At 39.0% G+C, this 23,982-nt stretch overlaps 1 protein-coding gene across 3 annotated transcripts in view; it reads left to right on the forward strand.

The window, feature by feature from the left end:
* snx2 (sorting nexin 2) overlaps positions 1 to 20,096 on the forward strand; it is a 30,985-nt gene extending 10,889 nt beyond the window's left edge. The window contains exons 6-16 of one of the 3 annotated variants that reach the window (XM_033017502.1): positions 286 to 427; positions 1,939 to 2,017; positions 5,313 to 5,388; positions 7,440 to 7,553; positions 7,792 to 7,885; positions 8,943 to 9,148; positions 12,259 to 12,402; positions 15,639 to 15,650; positions 18,777 to 18,857; positions 18,942 to 19,013; positions 19,615 to 20,096. In XM_033017502.1, the coding sequence (XP_032873393.1) occupies positions 286 to 427; positions 1,939 to 2,017; positions 5,313 to 5,388; positions 7,440 to 7,553; positions 7,792 to 7,885; positions 8,943 to 9,148; positions 12,259 to 12,402; positions 15,639 to 15,650; positions 18,777 to 18,857; positions 18,942 to 19,013; positions 19,615 to 19,665 (1,071 nt within the window). In that variant the 3' untranslated portion in view covers positions 19,666 to 20,096. The remainder of the gene's footprint in view (positions 1 to 285; positions 428 to 1,938; positions 2,018 to 5,312; positions 5,389 to 7,439; positions 7,554 to 7,791; positions 7,886 to 8,942; positions 9,149 to 12,258; positions 12,403 to 15,638; positions 15,651 to 18,776; positions 18,858 to 18,941; positions 19,014 to 19,614) is intronic. The other 2 variants (XM_033017503.1, XM_033017504.1) reach the window with 2 other exon arrangements.
* Positions 20,097 to 23,982: the final 3,886 nt, after the last annotated feature.

Genomic DNA, 23,982 nt, shown 5'->3' on the forward strand with positions numbered 1-23,982 from the left:
ATTTGGTTACTGCTCAATAGTAGCTCAATGTTCACTTTTAGACTACACTGGAATCTTAGGATGGGTTTCTGAGATGCAGATTGGGAATCATCCAAGGTATTGAAATCAGTGCAAGCAAGATTCATGTGTGACACTGACCTATTAAATTTGAATTGTTTTACAGAACTTTAATGCATTAAAATGTGGTGTAGGTGTGTAAAGCTTTCCAAACATAATGGCATCAACCATACCAATTGGAATGTTAGGGCAGTATGGAGTAATGCTGGATATTCTTTCATTATACAGACTACTTTATCCATGTTCAACAGCAAAGAATTTGCAGTCAAAAGAAGATTTAGTGACTTTCTGGGTCTGCATAGCAAATTGGCTTCAAAGTATATACATGTGGGCTACATTGTACCTCCTGCACCAGAAAAGAGCCTTGTGGGTGAGATCATTTATTCAATTTGATAATGTAATATCTCCATTTGAGTGGTTTCACAGTTCATTCTGGAGGCTTTATTTCCATTTTAATATTTGGATAAGATTATTTTTTGGGTACATCATGATCTGCTTACAGAATTAGAGGAGCAAATGCCCTTTCATGTCTCATCCTAGCTAGCCATATTTTAAATGATTCAACATTTTGTTTTGACTGAAATATTTTCGAGTTGGGGAAAAAAAGATACTGCTTTTAACTTTCTCACCAACTAAACAAGGATCAAACTACATTATTCCTTGAGGATTTTTTCTTGCAACTTTACGAAAACTGATCTGTTTTTTTTTAAGAAAGCTGTCTCATGTTTGAGGATAGAAAGCTGAAGCTGGACAAGTTCTTAAGGTGGCTCTCTAGAAAAATTGGCTCAATTTGCAACGAAAGTGAGACTATCTAGTAAGTCTTGAACCCGACAAACTTCCCCTTTTCCAGTTTTCTCAAGTCATTGAACGATGTCAATAAACTTAAATTCTGTTAAACATCCTAAGAGAAGTGTAATTGTGATTTGAATGACCTATCAAAAACTATAATTCACTTTGTGATTTTTTGAGATGAGAGGAGCTAATGGTCCAAATTCAATAAGTAAATTAACATTTTTTTTTCATTTAACCACGTAGCATTAACAATATTGCCACTTCAAACATAACCTTGTCTCAATCTTCACTATTTACTAAACTAGTTAAAAAATAATATATAATGCTCTGGTTTGCTGTCTGAGTTCTTGCGGGATCAGTTGCATAACCTCACTACACAGCAAAGCTTTCCTTTATTGCACTGTCAATTGAGGAAAGGCAGAATCCCTATCACCAGATCTTTGGTCAGCTATGATCATCGTAAGGGATGGAGGTGTGAGTGCACAATCTGAGCCAATATTTATTCAGGTGAAAAATAGAAATTTGATGAAATTGTAGATTGAAAGTTGCTGAAAATCTTGCTTATAAACCATGTTAAAGCTCATTAGGACGGTACAAACATCGTCAAAGGAAACATGGTTCATGTTTTTTTTTTTGTCTAATTCCCTGATCTAATTGTAATATCTTGCCAGAATCATTTGCCCTTTATGTCCTGGTTAACTGTTCTTTCAATGTTTACTTCAAGTTCCTTTAAGAAATTGGTTCTACTAAATTTTAGGGCTGTGTATTTTATAAACTGCTCTTGTTTCTTGTTCTTTCACATTTTGCAATTAAACTGGCTAAAATAGTTAACAGGAAATTTAAAAAAAATCTAAATCTGGTTGTCCTTGGAACTTCTCAGAAAATTGTCAATTGTGGTAGTTCTTTATCCTTCTAACTGAAATATTACCAGAAAGCATACTTCTGTCTTAAATATAGGTGGCAGCTCTTGTGTTACCAAAAAATAGGATGTATGGAATTGTTTCCTGTGCTTTATAGTGATTTTCTAAATTGGGCTCCTCAGTTGATGGTATATCAGTTTTGAAATTGGAATATGTCTTGTTCTGAAAGGCATGACCAAAGTTAAAGTTGGAAAAGAAGACCCATCATCTGCTGATTTTGTGGAAAAAAGGAGGGCATCATTGGAGAGGTAAATCAATTTAGAATAAATGTGTTAACTTTTTAAAGAATGCTGAATATGTCTCAATGTTGAAGACTTGTGTTTCAAATGCTTGGCATTCTAACTTTGTAGTGTATTTCATGTGACATTAACTGATTTGTAATTGCAACCCTCCATGATTGTCATCAAAAGATGACAAGTAACTTTCTCATTCAAGGTTTAGAAACTGGCACTGAGCCTCTGGATATGTGCAATTGGCAACAAATTCTCCTCCCTTTTGTCATTACCGTTCTTTTCCTTTCCTTAACCCTCAAGCAGTATAGCACAGGAACAGGTCCTTCAGCTCATGTCTGTGCTGAACTTGATTGCAAATTAAATTATTCCCTCTGCTTGCACATAATTCATACCCCTCCATTCCCCACATATTCATTTATCTATCCAAAAGGCTCTTAAATGCCACTATCTGCTTCCACTACCACCCACTTGGCAGCACATCCTCTATACATACCACGTTAAAAAAAAACCTTGTCCAGCACATTCTCGTTTAAACATAGCCACTCTCTCGTTAATACTATACAAGTCAAGTCAAGAGTGTTTTATTGTCATATGTCCCAAATAGAACAATTAAATTCTTACTTGCTGCAGCATAACATAATGTAATCATAATATTTAATATTCACTGGTGTTTAACATTTCCTCCCTGGGAATGGTTGGAAAAACTTGATATTTACTTTTAATAGTGTACAAAGGCTATTTTACCAAGGCATATATGGGAGTTTACCAAAGTAAGCAATATATTTTTTAGTAAATGGACAAGCTAAGTTTACACGGCACACGTGTTTGAAAATTAAACCATGTACTCTCAATGTGTTACTAGATACAGCTTTTGATCTGCAGTGTAATTTGATCTACTGAAATTGTTTTTTTGAGTTGGAAGTGAATTAAAGGATGCAAGTTAAATTAAACTTTAATCATGGTGACAATTTGCTGTTTCAATCAAGGACTGCACAGAAAAGCGAAACCTGTGTCAAAAAATCAAAACACTTTTTTTGGGGGGGGGGGGGGGGGGGGGGGGGGGGAAGGCAACTAACTTGACCAGCACACGCAGATCTGTCATTGCAGTATTTAAACTATTTGCCTGCAATAGTTAGAATGAAGGAATCCTGCATGTACTTTTTGAGTGCATTTCTGGCACTTTACAAACTTGTTAGAATCATAGTCATAGATTAATACAGTGTGGAAACAGGCCCTTCGGCAACTCGCCCACACCGGTCAGCAATGTCCCATCTACCCTAGTCCCACTTGCCTGCGCTTGATCCATAACCTTTCAAACCTGTCCTATCCATGTACCTGTCCAACTGTTTTTTAAACGATGCGATAGACCCAGCCTCAACTACCTCCTCTGGCAGCTTGTTCCAAACACCCACCCACTGTGTGAAAAAATGATGCCTCGGATTCCTATTAAACCTTTTCCCCTTCACCTTGAACCTATGCCCTCTGGTCCTCGATTCCCCAACTGGGTAAAAGACTGCAATTTTGTGTGAAAAAAATAATATTGAGGTCTATCGCATTTTGATAGACCACTTGAGGCTATGGCAGGTAGTAAATTCCAAAATGGCCCTTTTGAATAACAGATAACAGACAATAGAAAATAGGTGCAGGAGTAGGCCATTCGGTCCTTCGAGCCAGCACCGCCATTCAATGAGATCATGGCTGATCATCCCCAATCAGTACCCCGTTTCTGCTTTCTCCCCATATCTTTAAGAGCCTGTCTAGCTCTCTCTTGAAAGTATCCAGAGAACCGGCCTCCACCGTCCTCTGAGGCAGAGAATTCCACAGACTCACAACTCTCTGTGTGAAAAAGTGTTTCCTCGTCTCCGTTCTACCGGCTTACCCCTTATTCTTAAACTGTGGCCCCTGCTTCTGGACTCCCCCGATATCGGGAACATGTTTCCTGCCTCTAGCGTGTCCAAACCCTTAATAATCTTATATGTTTCAATAAGATCACCTCTCATCCTTCTAAATTCCAGAGTATACAAGCCCAGCCGCTCCATTCTCTCAGCATATGACAAGTTGAAATAGAAATATTAAGCTCTCACTTCCTACAACTTGGAACACTTAACAAAACATGCTGGTAATACTCAACCAATCAGGCTGCATTAACGAAGACCAAAACACTTAAGGTTCCTGAAAGGTGAATGACCTGAACTTGTTTTATTTTTTGAAGCCTTTATCTTTTCCATTTTCCTTCGGATATAAATGAAAACGACCTGGCTCAGCATTAGACTTTTGCGTATTTAGTTTATGTAAAATTGTAGTTGCCTCTGGTGAGAAAAGCCTGTTTTTGAACTATTGCTTTTTTCTATCCATGAATTTTAATGTAATTCAGCTCCTTGGCCTACTTTAATTTGTCACCTATTCGTGCACTTATAATGGGCCTAAAGCAATAGAGGGAGTTAAATGTTTTCATGGTAAGTATCTGAAATTGATGGACATTTAATGCGTATTTTTGTTTGGATTAGAATATAAATCTAGTTTTAAAGTTGCTATTGGAGGAGTCTGCAACATTTTTTAAGTTGTGATCAATTTAAGGAAATCTATTCAGCTTAAAGAATTTTAGAACTGTTTTAAAGGACGTGCTTTTTTTTGTTGGTGTTTAATTGTTAAATGAGAATTTGTGCTTGTAGGATACAGGCCAATCACTTTTGGGGCACTGTGTAGACAATATTACCAATGGTCAATGAAGGTTTCATTTTTGCTCTAAACCAATAATAGAAGCTCAAATTTATCATTTAATGGGGTCAATGTCAATCTTTATATTGTTTTTCAAATGATAATGAGAGCTTTGGGATTTGCAATATCACTAAAAAATGCAGCTTTTTATCCCCATGTGGGACCAAATTAAAAATTAATTATAATGGTTCAAAGATTAATCATACTCAATGTAATTTAGCTGCAAAACTTTGTAGTCTAGATATGAGACCTGTCTGGTATTTATCTTGACAGTTTGATGCATGATATTTTGTGCACCTTGATGCACAGAATAAAAATTCAATTTTAGAGGAGTCTTGACATTTCTCTGCCCTTTTTTTAAACCTGTTGATGTATCAAAAGGTCGAAGTCATTAATGCCTGCGTATTGTTGCCATCAACCAGAATGCCTTGCATGAAAATCTAATTCTTGTTTTGTATGAAGAATTGTCATTTGAAATGCAAACATTAGATTTGGCAATCTGTACTAATTATGGACATTTGGATAACTTGTGTAGATTTTGATTACTATTTGTCCAGAGTCCAATGGATGTTTGTCAAATTTTAAATTGCAGGTATCTGCAACGCACAATAAAGCATCCAACGTTGTTGCAAGATTCAGATTTGCGGCAATTTTTGGAAAGCACTGAGGTATGTAAACTAATATTTCAATGTTTTTAAATAATTTATCAGACTTTTGTTTCTGTAATCCCCAGGTAAACTAGTGCATCGTATTACTCAGGCACACATTGGCTCCGAATCCTGGAACTGGTACCGAAAATTGGTTGGGTGTGGAGTTTTGGAATTGTGTAAATTGGTTGAAGGTTATTGCTACACTCAAAATTGCCTGGGAAGTTTTTTGAAAAGTTGCATGTCCGCTTGGCCAACCAATATTTGTGTTATTGTGTAGGTACTAGACAATAACAATATCTGACCATAAATATCTGATTTGTGATGGGGGAAGAAGTTAATGGACAGCAAATGTTTTGTGTGTAAGACAATTTAGCGTGCCACAAAACAACTATTTTTCGACTGTGCCTATAGGTATGAAAACTAAGGTTTAGCACATTCTAAACAAGAAATCCTTATTTGAGAAAAACGAATTGTGAAGGAAAAGGCGAAAGTACAGAATATTCCTTGGCAAACTTTGGACTAAATGACTTAGATCTTTTGAATAGGAATAATATAGTTGTACATTTGTGCATCATATCACTTGTAGATCATATAGTTTTATAGTTGGACCAGTATTGTGGTTCTTAAGGTACAAGCTACAGTGGGACATTTAAAGACCAAATACGATATTCAACTTGGGAATGTTTTTGTCCAACATTGCAATGCTCTGGCTACTACAGGCGACAATATTGTTTTTTGCCCATGTCAATTTTTAAAAATGAACGTTAAGTGGTCAGATAGTCATGGAGTGATACAGTGTGGGAAACAGGCCCTTTGGCCCAACTTGCCCGCATCAGCCAACATGTCCCAGCTATACTAGTCCCACCTGCCGCATTTGGTTCATATCCCTCCTAACTTGTCCTGTCCATATACCTAACTGTTTCTTAAATGTTGGGATAGTCTCTGCCTCAACTACCTCCTCTGGCAGCTTGTTCCATACACCCACTATCCTTTGTGTGAAAAAGTTACCCCTCAGATTCTTATTAAATCATTTCCCCTTCATGTTAAACACATGTCCTCTGGTCCTTGATTCACCTACTCGGGGCAAGAGACTTTGTGCATCTACCCGATCTATTCCTCTCATGATTTTATACACCTTTATAAGATCATCCACCTGTGGTCCAAGGAAAAGAGTCCCAGCCTACTCAACCTCTCCCTATAGCTCAGGCAACATCCTTGTGAATCTTCACAAATTGTACAACTCAACGTGACCTCCCAACTTCTATACTCTTCAAGCGCGATTGCTTTGCCTGGGGCCACCAACAAAATATACTTTGGCAAAGACCTATGTAGAAAATGTTACTTTTTTAAATGCAAAACCTCCCTCAAAACATCTAGCTCAAATTGAAATTTCATTCATTAAAGGAACTTAATACTTCATAGCAATTCCTTTGTGTCATCTTTCCGTACGACATCTCCCACATAGGCAGCAATGATGCCAGACTCTGAAAAAGCAGATTGAAATAAATCATTGGGCAGAAAGAAGAAAAAAAAAGAATTGAGGATTGTGCTTACAGCCTGCTTTGAAAAAGGGCTTTAGGTCTACCTCATCCGATATCGCATTTGCCGTACTTCCTGTCTTTGTCTATTTAGATTTTTAAGTGCTACTGTCAGCACACCAGCAACTAAAACAAATTTTCCTCTTTAAACCTAAATAAATCTGACAGTATGGCGGTGTTTTAAGTAAAATCTTACCTGGGTAATACCAGATCGTCTCCGTGCACAATTAATTAAGCCAAGGTTGCTTTCATCCTAGGCAATCCTAGTTAACAGTGAATGCAGGTTTAATGCTTTGTGTTCCTTCTGTGTGGAAATAGGATTGGAACTTGTCTGTTACAAGTAGTAATACTATATTTGGGTGTTTTATAGGGTTAAGACGCCATTTAATCGGAATGCTTGAGTAAGCTGCAGTGTGAGCTTGTCTGTATAGAGAAATGCATAAGAATAGAAAATTGTGTAGTTCTCCTTTAACCAGATACCTCCAAGGCTTTTAACGGGATTGCACACCCTTATTTGTCATTCAATTCTAGCTGCCTCGTGCGGTTAGCACCCAGGCTCTAAGTGGTGCGGGCATATTGAGGATGGTGAACAAAGCCGCTGATGCTGTCAACAAAATGACAATCAAGATGAATGAATCGGATGCAGTAAGACCTGATATTTGAACTTGATTAATGAGATGAATTAATGAGATTTTGCAGTTCTTTTCTAAGGGTAAAAGACAACAGGATGGATGGCTATTTGCTTATTTTCCTCTGATTCTCAGTTAAATTGGGCAGGCTACGGCCACAATTAATTTGTTTTCGTTTAAAAGTGGTTTACTGGTGGTAACATAATTTGTAACGATTTGTTCTTGCTAAATTAACTCCATTCTTCATCTGACAGTGGTTTGAGGAAAAGCAGCAGCAATTTGAAAACCTGGACCAGCAGTTAAGAAAACTACAAAACAGTGTCGATCTTTTGGTCTGCCATAGAAAAGGTGTGTGTATTTTGAGTCTTCCACGACATTTTCATTTGAAATTGGAACAAGGCTACCGCGATGACGTTTACAAATGGTAGTCGGATACGAAATTTCATTGTAATGGTTTAAATTTAAATTGTTGAATAGTGGAGTAAAATTAGCATTAATGGTGACCATGAAATTACTAGATTGTTCTCCAACCCAATCGGTCATATTCATACAGTATGGAAATAAGCCCTTCTGTCCATCTTGTCCATGCTGACCAAGCTGCCCCACCGAAACTGGTACCTTTTGCTTGTGTTTGGCCCATAATCCCTCTAAACCATCCCTATCAATGTACCTGTCAACGTCTTTAAATGGTGTTCTTGCACTAGCCTCAACTACTTCCTCTGGTGGCTTGTTCATATATCCATCACTCTGGATAAAGCTGCCCCTCGGGTTCCTATTAAATCTTTCCCTAGGAACTTTTCATAGGAACTATGTCCCTAGTTCTTGATTCCTTTACTCGTGGAAAAGGACTGCATTCATCCCATCTATTCCCATCATGATTTTATACCTCTTGATCATTGGCGACTAAACATTTGCATCTCTTGACTTGAAGGCATGTTTAAAACGGTCCAGTGCCTTCATTCTCTTTGCCCAAATAGCTACTTGTTTTTCTCGCCACTGATTAAAATGTCCCATGGCACGAGGTTTATACTTTGAATTGTAACATTTGCAATCCTTTTGTATCTCCAAAGATTGTGGCTAGCAATTCCACAATTTCTACATAGAAATAGACGAAACTTGTTACGAAATGCAGGCCTTTACACTGCCTGCTTTTTGACTTAATTTAGTGTTTGGCAAATTTGACCTGGTACCAGTAATATAAAAGTTACTTCAGTACAGCAGTCATACTATCTGCCTCTGTGGATCTTTTAGATTTTTAATATCTTTCTGATCCAAGGAATTGAAAATGTAATTGTTGTCAAATTTTTAGTTTGATGTGTATTTGGGGACATGCAATAATTCTGCAAGTTTTTGCAGGCATTTTAAATTGGTTTTATTATTTGGCATTTGCAAATCACCTTTTTAGAACTCTCAGTCAACACTGCTGCCTTTGCCAAGAGTGCAGCCATGTTGGGTAACTCTGAGGATCACACTGCCCTCTCGAGAGCACTTTCGCAGCTAGCAGAAGTTGAAGAGAAGATAGACCAGCTTCACCAAGAACAAGCAAATGCTGACTTCTACTTATTTGCTGAACTTTTAAGTGATTATGTTCGACTCATCACATCCGTAAAGGTAAACTGTTAAGCAGATCTGGAATTCTAGTATTTTTTTCCAAGTTAGATCTGTAAGACTTAGTGAATGTTTAGCACAATCCTTTCATACCATTTTGAGAAACAATATTCATTTAACATCTAAGACTACAGAACAGTAAATCTTGACTGAAATTCTCTGAATAATTTGAAAGCTATGAAACAATTTGAAGAGGTCAGTGTAACTTTTACCTTGGGCACTGAACATGTTATGGAAGCTGGTATAGGAAGGAACTGCAGATGCTGGTTTAAACTGAAGATAGACACAAAATGCTGGAGTAACGGTGGGACAGGCAGCATCTCTGGATAGAAGGAATGGGCGACGTTTCGGGTCAGGTCTGAAAATGAGTCTCGACCCGAAACGTCACCCATTCCTTCTTTCCAGAGATGCTACCTGTCCTGCTGTTACTTCTGCATTTTGTGTCTATATCTTATGGAAGTTGGTGTTCAACGTCTGATTTTACCAATGGAAATTTCAATTACAGAACATATTTGGATTTGAGGAAAAACTATCCATGAATATTATGTTGGATTGACTTGCATAGGGAATTTCTTTGGGACATATAGATGGAATAATTTGGGACCGGGAGATACATTTTAAGAATATAATTTTTAGCTTGAATAACATCTCGTAAAACCTGGAACAGTATAGCACAAGAACAGGCCCTTCAGCCCACAATGTCTGTGCCACACATTGCCACGACCAACAAGAGTTACGAAGTACTAACAACTATTCCTCCATTCCCTGCATACCCATATGCGAAAACAAAAGTCTCTTAAATGCCACTATCTCATCTGCAGCTCCAGTTCCTTAACGCAGTCCGTAAGGACCTTCAGCTGAATACATTTACTGCAGGTCTAGTCCTCCTGCATCCCCTAAATTCCAATATCTTGCTGGAGGAGCATTCCAATATACAATCAGTCATCTCTCCAACACCTAAACCTTGGAGGAATTGCACAAGAGAAGACAGACTGTTGTTACCCCAGCTCGGCCCTCTGTCCAAAGCCTCTTGAGCCAAAACCTCAGTATTGCACGTACTCTCAAACATAGCACTTCATCGCATTCACAGCCACTCTGCAAAACCTTCCCTTTATTGGTTGCCGTGCCTCTCCCTGAGCCAGTCAAATAAATATTCCTTCATTTAAAAAGCCTCTTTCCAATCAAGCTGTCTCTCAGCTTCATCTTAAAATATATCTCAGCCAATTTAATGGGGAAACATAATCTGAAAATTGGTTAATTTATGGAGGCCTTGGGTGATTTACCCTAGTTGCAAAATGCTATTTTGTATCCCCATTGTAAATATTTTATATTTCAGGGTAGTTGGATAATCTCTAACCTGTACAGTGCTTTTAAGGCATACTAATTTAATTTTTAACGTGGGGGGGGTTGAGTAGGGTGTGGGTGTTTATTGAGTTGTGGCTCAAAGTAGTACCTAACAGTGTGGGATATGAACTAATTCTTTAAAATACAATAGTTTGCTTAAAGCATTGGTAAATAAACATTCATGTGTCCCAGCATTTATATTGTAACAAGTCTTATTCCTAGCCGTAATTGCTCAAAAAGATGAATAGTTAGAACTTTTTTAGTCCAATTGTCTGAACAATCTCAGCAGAGATGATAATTGTCTACTACTTGACTGCCCCATCAGGATTCATATGCTCAAGGGCCTGTCCCACTTGGGCGACCTAATCCGCGAGTTCTGGCGAGTTTGCCCTCGACTCATACTCGCAGCATGGTCGACACGAGGTCGTAAGAGGTCTTCGTAACTCTCCTTCATGCTCGAGAGTGGTCTCCGCGTGCTCGAGGCCTCAGCTAGGTCGCGGCGGTTTTTCCAATATGTTAAAAAATGCCCGTAAGTTTAAAAAAAGGTCGCTATGGAAAAAATCGATACTTTTTTTACTCTGAGGTTTAGTCGTCGTAGGTCGGCATGTTATTCGGAGGTAATCGAGGGTAGTCGAAGGTAGTCGTAGATAGTCTTCATCATAGTCGAAGTGAGGTCGAAGGAGGTCATCTTCACTCTCCACTATTCGGTGTCCGAATTTTCCCGAAGTTAGTCGTAGCTAGTCGAAGCTAGTCTTCAACATAGTTGAAGGAGGTCGAAGGAGGTCTTCTACATAGTCGAAGGAGGTCTTCAACATGTCATTTTTTCAAACTCTTCTAAACTCGCCAATTAGGTCATCCAAGTGGGACAGCCCTTTCAACCCATCAGCTCTCATACTAGTCCTGTCAGTTGCAGAACCTGTAAAGCCTGGAGGAATCAAGTCATCCTCAACCATGAAGGACTGCCTCGGAAAGAGTAGCAGTATGTTAAACTAACGTGCAATACAACTCTTGGTAAGATAGTGTACAGGTTGAAGTGCCCATTCTAAAAGGAGATTGGTTGTTCTTGGGACAGTGCCATAGAGAATTTAAGATTTGTTTTTACTTTAAAAAATCATATTCAACAAATTGACCTCTGCAAATTTTTGATTTATTGTTTTGAAGCTGATGATAAAAGTTGTGGGTAGAGGAATTAGGGTATGTTCTAGTTGTCATACTTTTTCCACCCTTCTGGACACCAGAAAAGACTGCTTGTTTGGTGTCTCTCGTGGTTTGGTCTTTATTGCTCTGTTTTAGCCTCTGTTTAACAGCTTTTATTTTGCTACTAAACATTTTATGGATATCTACCTCTTCTTTTGGTCTCACCTTAAATACATTTTGGTTAATCCTTCCGTTCCCTAATCTGGTTTTTCCTATTAAATTAAACATCGAATCTTTTCCTTTTCCATGCGAGAACAGCTCCCAGCTTTGCTAGTTTCTTCACATAACAAGAATCTGTGCTTCTTCACTATGACAAGTTGCCCTAAATTGTCCAGTGCTGCTGTTGAGGCCTGACCTGAGGTTTAATGTAACCTGGTGTTCTATCCCATCAGCTTTAACAGCTTCTGTCCACTTCAGGTTTGTATATTTGTTCCTACATTCCTTTTGATGTCCCTGAAGGTATTATAGACTACTGTATAATTGTTGGATTTCTCACTTGCCTTTACAAATTTAGGTTTTCTTAAACATTAAAGTTGCCTTCCAAATCTCAACAGCTTGTATTTTTACTGCAGGGTGTTTTTGATTATCGAATGAAATGTTGGCAGAAATGGCAGGATGCACAGGCCACCTTGCAAAAGAAAAGGGAAGCTGATGCCAAACTTCAGTATGCAAATAAACCTGACAAATTACAGCAAGCTAAAGAGGAGATAAGAGAAGTAAGTATATTTTCTATTTGAAAGAATGCAATATTTAAAGGGAAATCTAGGTAAGTTGCTTTATAAATATAATCTTGTGCTTTTTAATAAATGAACCATCCTCGCGCAGGCAGCCAAAAATCCGTTAAAGTTTTTTCACAGTAAATGCCAAAATCAATATATTACCCAAAAAAATGGAGGAATGTTTAATAATGAATTACGAGATAAATGAAACCTGGGCTTAGCAAGTCCACTGGTCCTTCACCGGGGTTCTAAATGTTGTGAAGGTATTGATTGTAGTAAACTGATCATGAGCAGGAGCTCAGCAAATATCAACTACATCTGGTGCTGTGGCCCTGTCAGTTATAATCCATTAATAGAATAAAGTTCAGTTTGTGCTATTGATGCTGGGTCAGAAAGACAGTTGGAAGGTTGGTTTGCTAATGGATATGCAGAAATTGAGTTGTAGGTGGATAAATCACCTGGTTCAGTTTAAATGCAACCTAGTTGAGAGATGCAAGCGAATGATAGAAATTGTGGTACTGGCTGGTACGGAAACATCTGTAAGAAAAAGAGTGGTACATGTGTGGAGAGGTGTTCATATCACTTCCTTTCTCTCAAAATAAAGGATAAACCCAGCATCTACAGGCCAGTCCATGAAACCTTAAACTTCCAGAAATGATCCAGGTCAAAATTAGCAGATGCTTCGGCAAATGTGAATGATTTGTTAAAGCAGGCATAGTGTTAGACTAGAGCTTTCAAGATGTTGGATAAAAAGGAAAATATATTTTGGAAGGTGGACTTTCAAAAGACATTTTTAAGTGCATTATGGTGGACTTCCCACTAAATTTAGGCTTGTGCAATAAAATAATTAGTAGAATGGATAAAATATTGGTTAAGTGAATGGTTAAGTGTTTTTTTCTTTTTTTGTTTGACCACGTCAATGTACACTATTTTACCCTGGACTAAAGTCTAATATTGATATGGAGGATGCAATTTCTAAATCTTCAGATGATGCAACCTGAAAATGTGCGAAATTGAAGATGAGCAATGGAGATAATTCCTGGCTGGTTGAAGAATACAATACAATACAATACAATTTATTTGTTGTCATTTGAACCCAGAGGTTCAACGAAATTTGGTTTCTGCAGTCATACAAACAAGAAGAAGAACCAAGACACAACACAATTTACACAAACATCCATCACAGTGAATCTCCTCCTCACTGTGATGGAAGGCAAAGTCTCATCTCTCCCCTGCACTCCTCGTTCTCCTCCCGATGTCAGTCAAAGCCCCCAGCGGGCGATGGTAAATAAGTCCCGCAGCAATTATAAAGCCGTGCCGGGCGATGCAAGGCCATGCTCCGGGTCGTGGTGTTGGAGCCCCCGGCGTGCGCTAACAAGTCCCGCGGAAATTATAAAGCCGCGCTGGGCGATGCAAGGCCACACTCCGGGTCTTGGCGTTGGAGCCCCCGGCGTGCGCTAACAAGTCCCGCGGCCATTTAAAGCCGCGCCGGACGATGTAAGGCCCCGCTCCGGGTCGTCCTCAACCCAGCAACTCGGGCAGGAGAAGTCGCCGTTGCGGAAGCCCCGAAAGGAGGTCTCCCAGCAGGGACCCGCGGGCTCCCGGTGTCACCGTCCACCGGGCCGGCAGCTGGAGCCTCCGAATCTCCGGGGTCGGGCCGCAGCAGCTCGCCACCACGGCTTCTCCCGCTCCGAACTCGGCCAGTCCGCGATGGTGGGTGAGTCCGCAGCTCCGCGACTGGAGCCCCAGGTCGTTCCGGTTGGAGGCCGCTCCACGGTGCTAGGCCCAAACGACAACGGAGACCCGACAGAGAAAAGGTCAGGTTCTCCGTGCAGGGGAAAGATTTTAAAAGTTTCCCCGCCCCCCACACACATACCAAGTTTAAAAAAAATAAAAACTACTTTCAAACAAGACAAAAAATTTAAAAAAGACAGACGGACTGCAAGAAGCAGATAGATAGAGCACATGTTTTTTGGTTAACATTAAATGTTTGCATGCACATTTAATTGGGAAAGCAAATATTATGTTATATTTTTATTGTAAAAGGTCTGGTGTATTAAATGCACAGCATTTGAGACCAACTTGATAAGCTGTCTCTAGTTTTGTGCAGAGGGACATAGGTGGAGGCAGTGCAGTGTGTTTCCATCAGTATGTTCCCAAGATAACAGGTTGTCATGAGGAAATACTTAACGGTCCCAGTATGCTTTTATTTTAAGGATCTTGCAATGATTTAAGGTAGATACAGAACATCTGTTTCAAGGTGGAGAGATTGAAAGGAAACATCCATAAATTGGGGATTAAATAATATATACTATTGGTGCCAGATTAGAGGGTGATGAAGGCTTAATTTCAGTTGATCTGTCTGGAGGGTAGTTAAAGTGAAGAAGATTGAGAGGAGGCACATAGAAATCTATTAGAATACTCAAAGCAGGAATAACGATTAATGTTAGTTGCCCTATAAGGAACGATTATTTGAAATCGCACTGCAAAGTTAATTCAGTTTTTACCTCTACATTTGATTGACCAAAATTTCCAACATTTTTGGATTTCCAGCATTTGCAGTTTTTTGCCTTTTTGATACTAATGTTTCACTTGATGGTGGAGACTAGAACTAAGATGCATTTCTTGGGATAAGTAACTGAGTATTTAAGACCCAGCTTTTTTGTCAGTGTTTTGAATTTTCTGAAAGAGAGATCTAGATGCTAAGTATTCAAGACTGAGTTTTGGATTACATCTGATCTATGGTATTGGGAATTGACAGAAATGGTAAGGATTGGATCAGCCTTAATTTTGCCAAATAAAACATCTGCTTCAGTTTTGTTTTGCTTATACATGGATTTTTGAAACTTTAAATCATTTGCTCTACATTTAACGAAGCTCAAGTTGTTTGTCCTTGCATGGAGAAGGTTTTAATATTGTGCAGCGAAATGGGAAGAAATAATTACCTGCTAATTTATTTTGGCAACTAGATACAACTTAAACTTTAGGACTGCGGTTAGGAAAGAACATTTTTCCTGCTTACATGATAAAACTTGTACCAATGCATAATTGAGTTAAAAAATAAAGGTCTGAACATTAGAACAATTTGCATGCTCAAGCTAAAACCCGTAAGAGCAGAATCCTAAAATAACAAACTTTTTTTTGAGAATGCAGTGTAAGTAAAATTAAGTGGTAGGAAAAGATATTAAATGGTCTTTAACTTGTATAATTTTTGTTTTGTTTTGCTTCACGAGGAGATTGAGGAGGTAGGAAGATTTTTAAACTGGTTTGAGTGATTGCTACAGCTTGTGTAAAATCATTTCAGTGGTAATGTACTTTGTAATTTTTTGAATTCTAGCTGATAGAATCATAATTGCAATTAAATCCAATTTTAAAATCAGTAACTTTTTTTGTTTAAAATGTTTGCAGTTAATTTCTACCCATCTTTCCCTGAAGCTTTTTTTGTGGTATGGTTTAACTGGTGCCACTACTTTATCTTGTCCAAAGTCCTAATTGAAAAGATTGTCAGTTCACATGCTGAATAGGAAGGATCAGTGTTCTTGATAAGATTTGTTTACTTTGTACAGAAGACCTTCACCATGTGTGCTTGGGTTGAACTTGTTTAGCCCCCTCGGTTGTGCACTCTCATGTTTGTTAAACCACATGTTGGAATTTGGTATAAAAAGTAGATATATCCAAGAAGATATATCCAAGTAGATGCAAATGAATGGCTTAACAAGCTTTTGGAATGTGAGGTGTGGAGCTTCGAGAGTTGGCTGCTAATTGGAAACCTGTTGCAGTAAGCAGTATGGAAATGTGAACTTTGTCAAATGGTGTTCAACTGACATTCTGGTGGCTTGCCTGACTAAAAGGGTAGTAATTTTATGGAACTGCTTTTGAAATCTGCCTAATAATGAGTCATTGTACTTTTCTATGTGCATTGACACTTGAGGTCGTGCAAATTCATTCATGATAAAGTATCTACGCTTTATTGCATATTTTAGTGAGTGGGTCTATTGTGGTTATGAGCTTAACTGATCTCCAATGTGCTTTTAAACCTGAATTTGCCAAGGAATTGCACAAACCAATTGTCCATTTGATCATTTGAGTATTGTTCTTTTTGCTCCAGAATAAACACATTGATAATTGATGTTTGTCAACAGGAAAGCTGATGGTGCAGCTTGCATAGGCACATTTGGATACTTCCAGAGGTGAAATATTTAACAATAATAAAATGCCATAATAGGTCAACCCATTTACTGGATTGCCTATTGTATCCAAAATTTAGCATATGTTACTGCCAAGTTAGCAAATAACGGTGTACGGGGAAAACTCGTTTATCCACTTGACCCCTATGGTCAGATAAAAGCCATTCAAAGTGCAAAAAGCAATTTGGGTGAGGTATGCTGGGACATGAGAATATTGGACATGAGAAATGTAAAAAGCCAGATTCTATCGTAAAAATAGTTCTGGAAATCAACTTGTACAATGTTCTGTACAGTAAGTTGTCAACTGTTCAAGCAGGACTATTGGTCTTCACTGTTAATGACTGCTGCACACTTAGTAAACCAACTTTTAAGTGGCTGTTGGAAAACAAATTACAATCAATTGGTTCCTAATTTTTATTATTTGAGTTGAACAGAATATCTGGAATCAGCTCTTCAGCATTCTCATGACCTCAAAATCGTGGTTTAGAGCAACATTTATTCAATGCTGGGGTCGTAGCAGGAGGTGGGTGGAAGGAAGTTAAGTAAGAACTGAATTTGGCTGGCAGGTGTACATATGAATGCGTTCCTTTAATGTTGCATCATTTGGTGTATCAACAACATACCTGTCACCATTTATTATTCTATAAACTGAATCCCTTTGCAATAGATAAAGAATAATTGAGGATCAAGTTTGTATACTGCTTTGTGAAAATAATAAGACTTACAAATGCGAGTCTGATAAAGAGAGTAATTGGGTTTGGGGAATAATGGTAAAAGTTGTATTCCTAATCTCAATGTGTGCTTATGCCTCCAACAATTCCAAACATTTTGTGTTGAATGAAGGTGAAGTCATTTTTGTAATTGAAACCTTTTAAAATGCTTTTTTTTACACTATAGCACTTGGGAATGACAATGGAGTTCAGTTTTCAGTGATTAGATTTGTTTTGCTATGTGCATTTAATCTGTGGGAGCTTTATCTGAACTATAATTGAAGTTGATATTTCTTAAATTCTGATCCACCAAAGACACCGTGGTTGTACAAATTCCCATTTTAAGATCCATTTAGCAGGTTTTGCGGGGTTTTGGATCTGACCATGGCTAAAGATAGGTGAAAGTATTCAAGTGGGTCATTTATTGGGGATGAACAAGGTTCTGTTATAAAAATCTGAATAAAAGGAGTATTTTAATATTGAAAGAATAAATAGATTTTGGGCTGCAGAATTTGAAGCTGAATTTGCTTTGGCTGCTAAAGGGATCTGACAAATGGTATCAAATTGAAATAGGAAGGAAGATGAGATATCAAAGATATAGAGCTTTGATCATTCCAGGCAAGTGGTAGTTTTGACATTTCATGCCTTTTACATTTTATAAAGCTGTTGTATTTTTATTGTCAATTAGCTTTTTATAAAATTATGCAACAAGTATTATATTCCTAAACATACTGGTTTTGAAGTATGAATCGGTGTGCAAATAATGAGCAGTGTTTTAAATTGTCTTGTCCTATCTATTATTTAATACTGCTAGAACTTCCAGAATCCAAACTTGTAGTGGAATTTTATGGACGGATCTATTTTAAAATATGACTTCATTTGGAATTGTATTTGGTGACTGGCTGTGCAAATGTACAACTTTCAAACATTGCAATATGTGTTGGTTTAATAGAACTCCATTGGTTTAATAGTCAGTAATTCAGTAACGTTATATATTGCACACTAAATTTAAGTCTGAATATATGCTTGCAACTAGTTGTCCAATTTTAATTGTTTTGTTTTCAATAAGATTCAACTAGACTTGCTGTAAGCATTTAGTGACATTTTGAATGCTTAGCAATATAACTGAATCGACCTTTAATTTAGTTCATAAAACGACAAAATGTGGAGTAACTCAGCGGGTAATGCAGCATCCCTGGAGAACATGGATAGGTGACGGTTTAGGACAGAACCTTTCACACTGGAGAAGTGCCCCAACCTGAAACGTCACCTGTCCATGTTCTCCAGAGATGCTCAGTTTAGTTTATTGTCACATGTACCGAGGTACAGTGAAAAGCTTTTGTTGACAATACACGATTACGATCGAGCCATTTGCAGAATGCTGCATGGCCCGCTGAGTTACTTCAGCATTTTCTTATTTTTGTAAACCATATCTGCAGTTCCTCAATATTAATTTATTTCCTTCCATTTCCAGTGGGAGGCAAGAGTTCAACAAGGGGAAAGGGATTTTGAACAAATCTCAAAAACAATTCGCAAGGAAGTAGGCAGATTTGAGGTGGGTGAAATAATTGTTTTGTCAGTTTAGTTGTATATAAACCACCATAAGCTGTTTTTGATCATCTTTCTCTTCTATTTGTAGAAAGAGAGGGTAAAGGATTTCAAATCTGTTATAATCAAATACCTTGAATCTTTAGTACATACGCAGCAACAAGTAAGTGAATCTTTTGAGATTCTAATGTCAGAATTATGAATTATCTGTTAAACATGAACCTGTAGTAGTTTGTCTTGTTGTGCTTGTTTTAAATTTCTTTGTCGACCTTGTTTGAATAACTTGATCCTTGGGAATATCTGTCCTTTTTTTACTTGTGTCAGGTGCACTGATTTTCAAATGGTTGTCTGTAAAGTCATAGTTAATGTATCTGCCACATGTTTAAAATCTGGTAATATATGAATACATTTTTATAATTCTCCATTTTCTGCAATGGTACCCAGTATTTTATGCATGCTTTTGAATATGGGGTGGAGGGATGAAATGGGGAAGAGAAAGGCAAGAAACTGAGCATTTCTCCATGAAGGCCAATTTAATTTGTGTGTGTGTATATCTGTCTTGGCATGCACTACTGGGGAGATTAAATGTACTAAAGTTATTCATTCCCACTGTCATCCCATCCAATCTTGCAAGCAAGAATTACTTCACTGTGAGCTCAAGTATTTGTATCATGAAAGATACAAGATTTGCAGTAAATTGATATGTGAGGTATTACACACTAATTTTCTAAATCTGATTTCTAATCTATTTAATTATTTTTCAGTTAATTAAATACTGGGAGGCATTTCTGCCAGAAGCCAAAGCAATAGCATGAAATTCCAATGAAATGAAACGTGGCCTGTCTCTTGTTTACAACTGGTTCCGAACTCGGCACTGACAACAATTCCAACATAACCACTATATATATTTTAAATTGTAATACGGCATTACAAAAGTGGTTTAATACGTTCCTCTTGCATTTTGTCAACCAACTGCATGGCCTAATCCAATCAGAATGAACTGGATTGTGGAATGAAATTCTGCAGTAGTTGCTGAATTGAACACTACTGTGCAGCTTAATGTTTGCCGTGAAGTGAATTGTCAGTGCTGGAACAGATTTTGCTGTAATAACACTTTCATTCTTAAGAGATCTATTACTGAATTTTCATATAACTAATTGTAAATTGTGAAACATAAATTCAGCATTCCTGTATAGAAATCATGAATTTTGATCTTTGTTACTATAATAAAGGGATATACTTCATCGCTTTTGTTGTCTTGTTATGTTTGTTTTTAAGTTTGGGCTTTCCTGATACAATTCAAATTGCTCTTCTGTTTTAAGGGTTCCCTGTGCTATAAAATGTTTTGAATCATGAAATGTTTACCCTGTATGTGCCCAGTCAGAGAAGTCCTTCAGAATATGGTTGTTGGGGCACTCAATCCAGTCCTGGAACATTGTTGCTGCAATTCCTTGGAACAAGCTCTCACTATATCGTTCTCATCAAGTTTCATGCTGTCATGATCGTGAAATGCTGTTATTGGCTTGGTCTAAGACTCATCAACCAACCAATCCTGTGGGAATACTTTTAGAAAGATCTGTGATTATGGAGAAAGATCAGTGCTTTACTTTTGAGGGTAATTTGGGTTTTTTTTCAAATCCATTTTTTCGGTTTGATGAATATCCACTCCAGCACTTGGTACCTTAAAACCAAATTGGCGAACATGTGTCTTTTTATGAAGAGCTTTTTGTATACCATTTGAATGGCAATCTAGTTCTGTGACAACCTCCCCTCCTCTTTTTTCCTCACCCCTGTCTCTCCTAAATCTACTGTACCCCGGAAAATTGAGTTGCCAGTCCTGCCCCTCCCTTAACCAGGTTTCAGTCATGGCTACAACATCCCAGTCGCTCGCACCTATCCATGCCCTAAGCTTATCTGCCTTACCCGTCAGGCCCCTGGCATTAAAACACGTGCAGTTTAAACCAACCCTCCTTCCTCGCTCTCCGCCTTTCAACTGCCTATTCTGTCCACTAACCTTTCCCACACCACCCTCCATACCAACTTCTAGCCTCTCACATGCCTCTGTCCTGCACGAGATCCCACTCCCCATGCCAATATAGTTTAAACCCTCCCGTGTAGCATTAGCAAACCTTCCAGCTAGGATGTTGGTTTAGGTGCAATCCGTCCCTTTTATACAGGTATCCCCTGCCCCGGAAGAGATCTCAATTATCCAGAAATCGGAATCCCTGCCCAATGTACTAATTCCTCAGTCACACATTCATTTCCCCTATCTTCCTATTCTTACCTTCACTAGCACGCGGTACCGGAAGCTACCCTGCAGGTCTTGCTTTTCAGTCTTCTACCCAATTTCGTAAATTCTTGTTGCAGAACCTCCTTCCTTTTCCGACCTGTATCATTTGTGCCAACATGCACAACAACCTCCGGCTGCTCCCCCTCATCCTCTTGAGGATGATGTGCAGCCGCTCCGAGACGTCCTGGACCCTGGCACCAGGGAGGCAACACACCATCCTGGAGTCTCGCCTACTGCCGCAGAATCCCCAATCTGCACCTCTGACGATGGAGTCTCCCACCACCATGGCTCTGCCTGACATCACGCTTTCCCGTTGAGCCTCGGCACCAGGGTTGGTATCACAGCCCCGGCTACCACTCAATCTTGTCGTGTTATCCACTCTCAAGGGGTGTAACTGGTAGGTACAGCCACTGGGGTCTTCAGCACTCCACATTTTCTCCTCTTTCTCACAGTCACCCACCTTTGCTCTTCCTGGATCCTTGGTGTGACAACCTCACTGTCGGTCTTGTCCAGGAAACTGTTGTTTTCTCAGATAGCCCCGAGGTCATCCAACTGCTGCTCCAATTCCCCAACACATTTATTGAGGAGTTTTACCTGGACACAATCTTTGCAGGTGTAGTTTCCAGAAGCACCAGCAGTGTCCCTGACTTCGCACATCCTGCAGGAGATGTTACTGTGTGGAATTCACTGCCTCAGAGAGCGGTGGAGGCTGGTTCTCTGGATGCTTTCAAGAGAGAGTTAGATACTCTTAGAGAAAGCGGAGGTAAGGGATATGGAGAGAAGGCAGGTATAGGGTACTGATTGTGGATGATTAGCCACGATCATATTGAATGGCGGTGCTGACTTGAAGGGCCGAATGGCCTACTCCTGTACCTATTGTCTATTGAAACACACTGTACCAACTTGTCTGCCATTTCTTCAGTGGACAAAAAAAATCACAAATTGTGAATCAAGTGTAACCTCGTCGCGAAGACTCTCAAGCCAAAGAATCACGCTTTACTCACCAAGGCACTTCACCTTAACAAGGCCACTCCGCTACAGCTGCACTGCTTTATCTGTTACCTAACCAACTACTTTAGGGATAATTTGTAAATTACTCAAACCTGGGTCTTTGGCGTCTTTTTTAATCTTCTTTCCTTCTGACTCACCTACTTCCATCCAATATGCACTCTCGCTGCTTCTGGCTGCTGCTTCTCTCTGACCTTCAACTCATCTTTTTTCCAGCCTTCCCCCTTGTATTACATTTAGATTGAAGGGTCCCAATGTAGATTGACCTGTTGAGTTCCTCCAGCAATTTGTTTTGCTCAAGATCCAGCAACTGCAGTTTGTCTCTATGTTCATCTTAACTACTTGTTGGACCTGCCTACTAATTGACAATTCAACAATAATATCCCTGTTCACACAGAGTGAATATGGAAACAACCCTGTGTTCAAGAAGGAACTGCAGATGCTGGAAGATCGAAGGTACACAAAAATGCTGGAGAAACTCAGCGGGTGCAGCAGCATCTATGGAGCGAAGGAAATAAGCAACGTTTCGTCTGAAGAAGGGTTTCGGGCCGAAACGTCGCCTATTTCCTTCGCTCCATAGATGCTGCTGCACCTGCTGAGTTTCTCCAGCATTTTTGTGTACCATGGAAACAACCCTTGAACTTTTGCTCACCAAAGATCCCATTTGCCAATGTTTGTTCCATATCCCCCTAAACCAAGAGTTCCCAACCTGGGGCAAATTTACCCCCAGGGGGTGAATCCTGCCTACCCAGGGGGTAAATGTGTTGATTCTGGATTATTACATATTTTTTCTCATTGACTGACTGTGTTTGGTTCTGGTGTACAGGTATCTTTTCATCTTTAGTTGTTCATAAATGTGAAATAACATTGTTATGTGCTATTAAAGTTGCCAGGGGTAAACGGGACAAAAAAGGTTGGGGACCCCTGCCCTAAACCTTCCCTATCCATGCACTTGTCCAAACATCTTAAATGGTATCGTACTTGGCTCAATTATTCCCTCTGGTACCTCATTCAATATACCCAGCACCCTCTGGTTGAGAAGGCTTACCCCCCTCCCCTCTCCCCATTAAACCAATGCTCTCAAGTTAATGATTTTCACAATCTTGGGGATTTCCCCCACGTCATTTCATGCTCCTCTTAAGATCACCTCTCAGCCTTCTGTGCTTCAAGGAATGTGGGTCTAACCTGTTTAACTTCCCCCTGTAGCTTATCCCGTCCTGGCAACACCCTGGTTATTCTTCTCTGCACTCTTTCCAACTTAATGGCATCTTTCCTACAGCAGGCCGTACCAACATCTTGTACAACTTCAACATAACATCCAACGAGTTCAGTTCAGTTTATTGTCATGTGTACAGGTACAGTGAAAAGCTTTTGTTTACCATACTCCATTCTCTGCCTGAACGTCAGCATGTCAAAAGTTGCTTTTACCACCCTAACTACCCACTTTCAGGGAACTCTGCACTTGTACTCCTTTATCCCTCTGCTCAAAAACACTTCTTAGGGTCCTCCCATTCATTGTTAAGGTCCTGCTGTGGTTTGGTTTGACTTGCTGAAATGCAACCCCTCACTTATTCAAATTAAATGATTTTGCTGGGCTCACTTGCTCAGCTTATCTTGATCCTGCCAGAATTCTTGAGAACCATTTTCCACTAGGTTTAGTGACATATGCCAACTTACTAACCATGCCTTATACATTCAAGTCAAGTCAAGTCAAGTCAAGTTTATTTGTCACATACACATACGAGATGTGCAGTGAAATGAAAGTGGCAATGCTCGCGGACTTTTGTGCAAAAGACAAACAACCAAACAACCAAACAAACTATAAACACAATCA

This window comes from Amblyraja radiata, chromosome 3 (assembly GCF_010909765.2).
Source record: "Amblyraja radiata isolate CabotCenter1 chromosome 3, sAmbRad1.1.pri, whole genome shotgun sequence".
Lineage (NCBI taxonomy): Eukaryota > Metazoa > Chordata > Chondrichthyes > Rajiformes > Rajidae > Amblyraja > Amblyraja radiata.